The sequence below is a fragment of the Alligator sinensis genome, unplaced genomic scaffold, assembly GCF_000455745.1.
Source record: "Alligator sinensis unplaced genomic scaffold, ASM45574v1 scaffold1118_1, whole genome shotgun sequence".
In the NCBI taxonomy this organism is placed as follows: domain Eukaryota; kingdom Metazoa; phylum Chordata; order Crocodylia; family Alligatoridae; genus Alligator; species Alligator sinensis.
This window is the reverse complement of record NW_005842070.1, coordinates 2,593,939-2,598,833: the sequence shown is the minus strand read 5'-3', so window position 1 is coordinate 2,598,833 and position 4,895 is coordinate 2,593,939. Positions and strand designations below refer to the sequence as shown.

At 45.9% G+C, this 4,895-nt stretch overlaps 1 protein-coding gene across 2 annotated transcripts in view; it reads right to left on the bottom strand.

Moving 5' to 3' along the window:
• Nucleotides 1-2,232: 2,232 nt before the first annotated feature.
• The window catches only part of GLB1 (galactosidase beta 1), a 43,314-nt gene continuing 40,651 nt past the window's right edge, over nucleotides 2,233-4,895 (bottom strand). The window contains exons 12-13 of one of the 2 annotated variants that reach the window (XM_025204135.1): nucleotides 2,691-2,780; nucleotides 2,233-2,576 (exon numbers count right to left, since the gene is read on the bottom strand). In XM_025204135.1, coding sequence (XP_025059920.1) covers nucleotides 2,565-2,576; nucleotides 2,691-2,780 — 102 coding nt within the window. In that variant the 3' untranslated portion in view covers nucleotides 2,233-2,564. Of the gene's footprint in view, nucleotides 2,781-4,895 lie in introns of both variants that reach the window. The other variant, XM_025204134.1, reaches the window with a different exon arrangement.

The following is a 4,895-nucleotide window of genomic DNA, read 5'->3' as shown; positions in this document are numbered from 1 at the left end:
CCCCCCCCCCCCAGGGCCTCCCCTGCATAGGCCACCCCCCAGCCACAGAGCTGGGTTGGGCTCCGTACCCCAGTGCAGCTGTTTGCAGCCTGCCTGCCGCAAGCAACCTGGGTTCCATGGTAGTGTTGGCAGCTGCATGCGTGCCTCTGGGTACATGGCAGGGAAGGAGCCCAGGGCAGCACAACACCCCAGGCCTTTTTCCCGCTATGCACCCCAAGGTGCTCACACAGCCACTGGAGGCCAGATGCAGCCTCCTGGCTTCCTGCCACTTATAGCCCAGGTTCTGGGCAGCTGCTGCCAGCCACAGAGCCTAGGCTGCTCACAACAGGGCTTGCAGCCTCCTTGCCACCCAGGCTCCATGACCAGCAGCAGCTACCCACAGCCTGGGCCAGTTGTGACGTGCCAAGCAAAATGGCCTTGCCTGCCACGCATGTGGGGGGTTGTCAACCCCTGGATTAGGGTATTGTGTTTAGGCTGACAGTGCAGTGTTTCTAGGAGATAAGACAATGGATCTGTATAGGATGGTTTGGATAGGGATTTCATAGATTTCATACACATTAGAGCTGGAAGGGACCTTGGGAGATCATTGAGTCCAGCCCCCTACCCCATGGGCAGGAAGTAAGCTGGAGTCAAAGGATCCCAGCAAGATAAGCATCCAAATGCTTCTAAAAGGAGTCCATAGTAGGTGCTTGCACCACCTCTGGAGGGAGCCTATTCCAGGCCTTGGGGGCTTGGATAGCAAAGTTTTTCCTTATGTCTAGCCTAAAACAGTCTTGGAGGAGTTTGTGACCATTGGCCCTTGTCATCCCTCGGGGTGCTCTGGTGAACAGACGTTCCCTCAGATCCTGATGCACACCTCTGATGTACTTATAGGCTGCCACCAGGTCTCCCCTAAGACTGCGCTTTTCCAGGCTGAACAGCCCCATGGCTCTCAGCCTCTTTTTATAAGGCCTGTTCTCTGATCATGCACATGGGCTCTCCTCTAGACTCTCTCAAGTTTTTCCATATCCTTCCTGAATTGTGGAGCCCAGAATTGGATGCAGTCCTCCAGCGGCAGCCTCACCAAGGCCGAGTATGGCAGGAGGATGACATCCTGAGTTTTACTTGAGAAGCATCTATGGATGCAAGCCAGTTTGGTTTGCTTTAACAGCTGCGACATCACATTGGTGGCTCATGGTGCACTGCCAAGCCTATAAGCGTGCTGCGGGGGTTTTGTCCCCCACAAGGTGGAGTACCTTACATTTGTCAGTATTGACGGTCATTAGGTTTGTATCCGCCCACTTTTTCAGCCTATCCAAATCAGCCTGTATCACCAGCCTATCCTCTGGTGTGGATGCTCTACCCCAAAGTTTGGTGTCATTGGCAAACTTGGCCAGTCCACTTCTGACACCTATATCCACATAATTGATAAAGACATTGAAGGGAACAGGTCCAAGGACAGAGCCTTGGGGGACACCACTGGTCACAGAGTGCCATGAGGATTCACTTCCATCGAGCACCACTCTCTAAGTCCAGCCTCGGAGCCAATTCTCCAGCCATTGGACTGTGATGTAGCCGAGACCACAGTTGGCCAATTTTTTTTTTTTTTTGTGGATGATTCTGCCTCTGGAAGGGGGTTGGGCTAGATGACCTCTAGAGGTTCCTTCCAGCCCTACTTCTGTTTGATTCTATGAAGAGATGTGCGGGGAGCAAGAGGAAGCCACACCACAAAGAGAAAATAGGAACAATGTGCTTTTCAAGTCAAGCTTTTCCAATAAGTAGGTGGGCACAGGTGTTCCTGCGGGCAGGCTGGGTAAACTGTGGTGACTGCTCTCAGAGCAGTATCTTCCTTCATTCACAGTCTGAGAAAAATATTTAAAATAACTAGGATGCTCGCAGAAATGTCAGCCAACCATGGGCCCACCCTACTCCTTCTCTACATAAAAGAGCTGACCTTGGCAGATGTTTCCATCATACGCAGCAGGCAAAAGATACACAGGATAAAGGAAAAAGAGGGAAAACTCTGGAAGAGATGCCTGCACTACATACTTATGTGCCAGGCAACAGCACACACAGACTCTCCGTGCTGCACAATGCACAACATTTCCTTGACTGTGTTCATGAGGTGTTGCTGATAGGCTGATTAGCAGCACTGAGGGTTATTGCTAATTAGCCCAGCCTTAGTATCATATGAATGCAGCAACCCCACTTACAGTTCAGGTGGCACATGCAGAGTGACACGGCACATATCAGGGAACCCCAGTCTGCCACAATATTTTAAGAAGTACCTGCAACACAAAGACTGAAAACTTCAAGGAGAAAGAATATGAGAAATGCAGGCAGGCAGTAGGGAAGAATAAAAAATGGAAAGCAAAGATGACAAGCAAGCACAAAGCGAGAAAGGGAGGGAACAAGAGAACCCCTGATAAAATGCAGTGGAGATACCAAAAATTCAGTGACCCAAATAGCAGATGTGACAAACAAGGAGGAAACTCCACACCAGAAAGTCCAAGAACCACAGCAGCAGGCGTTACAGTAAGATATAATGCCCGTAAGATCCTCCAACGTGTCCCTGAATGACTGTCTCATGTCAGCTGCTGCAAGATATAATGGACCAAGGGCAACCTTTGGTGTAAAGCCTTTACTTTAGATGGAGTTACACCAAGGACATATTTGCCAAAATGTTTAACAGTAACAAGAAAAGGTCTTACTTGTTTTAGCTGAACAAATGTCAATGGATAAATGCTTTTTACTGGTCCAGATGGTGACAGATCATCAAGAACTTCTAGCAGAGTGCCTATCTGCAACACAAGAGAAACAGGTTTAGTTCAGCCAAAAAAAATTCACCATTCTATTAATGACCAATTAGAACACAGAAATGAGGTCCAAATTCTGTGTTGTCACATCATTAGTAGTTAAAATACTTCCATTGGTTTCCTCTGAACCACTCTAGATTCATGTTGCTGTAACTAGAAGCAGATTATGCCCCTGACAAGTGTTATCCAAGATGTTTAAAAACAAAAACAAAAAACCTGACCCTAAATTTTAGAAACAGTAAGGCTTTAATTCAACGATAAACATAAGCATATGCTTAACTTGGAGCATTCAAATAATCCCACTGATTTATACATTAAGTAGAAGTTTAATTACCTTGCTGAAACAGAGTTAATGCCCAAATGCTGCTCTTTGAAATTTATTTTTGAGATGATAAAAAGAGTTTTGTCCAGTTGTTCATTAGGTCTATTCAATATACGCAATATGCAGAATCCCCCAAAAGTCCCAAGGTAACATTATTTATTTATTTTAAAGATCATCAGATAGCTATTCACTTTTATACATAGTGTTTCCACATTCCCAGTGTAAAATTAGACAATGCAGAGTTAAAATATTTCCAAAAGTCAGCATTTGTTTATAAATAACCTCAGAAAATTTACTGAAGGAATACAGCACATAAAATTATGTAAAATGTCATACTTCATACACATGTACGGTAAGAAAAAGAAAGAAAACCTTCAATGCTAAGCATTTCAAAACAAGAGAAAACCTTCACACTGTTTAAGCAAAAAGCAAAAAGTGCTATAACATTAAAAGGCACATCAATTTTGTGCAAAATAGTTTCTATGCATGCCATTAGAAAACATGAACCACTTGTTCTGTACATGCAATCATTTCTCTTGCATACAAAAAAAGTGTTAACCAAAAGACAGAAGTTTAAGATATTTGTGCAATAAGCTTTATGATTTGCTAGCCCTTTTGATCATATATTCTGTGCTCATCACCCTGGTAACTATGTAAATGTCAGCACCATAAGGTTCCCACAAGGTCTAGAACACAGCCTGCAGGCTCGAGTCCGGGAAAATTACCTTCCCCCATTAATTCTATTTAGTCCAACATATGCTGTGTCCTGGTCACTGGCATCTATATTGTGACTAGCCGTATACCATAATATTAGCATCTGACAAAGTAGGCTGTCACCTATGAAAGCTCATGCCTCTTTGAACTAGCTTGTCTATAAGATGACACTTAGCCCTGCCTTCTGCCTCACACAAGGACTTGAGGGGGAACGTAGCCTAGATTCATGAACAGAGTCCATCTAGGACCTGGTCTGCCCAGCACCATGAGACAACTTACCCTTCCTTAATGGCTCCAAGCATGGAAGTTATTTAGCTCACCATTGCTTATAGCTTTGTCAACCCAACTGGGCACATCTGTTCTGTTGGCAAAACCATGGACCTGCTGAAGGAGTTACTCCGGACTGCAGGTCTCATGAGCATTATAGAAATAGCTGAACATGCCAGATGAGGAGTACACATACCAAGTAGGACATGAGAATAAGCTGTTTTCCCTGCCCTTTCCTCAAGTGTATGATATGTAGAATGGTGTGTGGATTCATATCACTGTGCAGGCATGGGGCAATTCCAGCACTTCCACACAAGAAAGCAGACCTTCATGGATGCATGCAAGGAGCGTGCCCAAGCCCTTCAACGCCACACTATACAACCAAGAGATCTCCTCCTATGGCAATGGGGTGTTATCACTATATGAAAGCTGGATACCTCTGACTGCAACAGGGAACCAGTTTGGAATTGGTGAACCAACACAGAAGAGGTTTCTGACATTATTGAAGCTGTTTATCTATAGATTTTTAGTATAAGGGATTGCACCTGAAAGAAACAGCTGACCTTCAAAGCACACACCTCCCAAACCATGCTGGGACTGTGGCTGGCATAGAGAACCCCTTAACTTGGCCTCTGAAAGAGTCAGTCAGGGTCAGCCCATCCTACCCTGCAAAACCGGCTGCAGGGGGTCCTGCAGCTAAGGGCCCCTGGCCACTCGTCACCTCCTTCCCCACCCCCTCATCCCCCTGGTTGCCGGCTTCTTCGGCCCCTTGCCCCCCCCCCCGCCTTTTTTGGGGG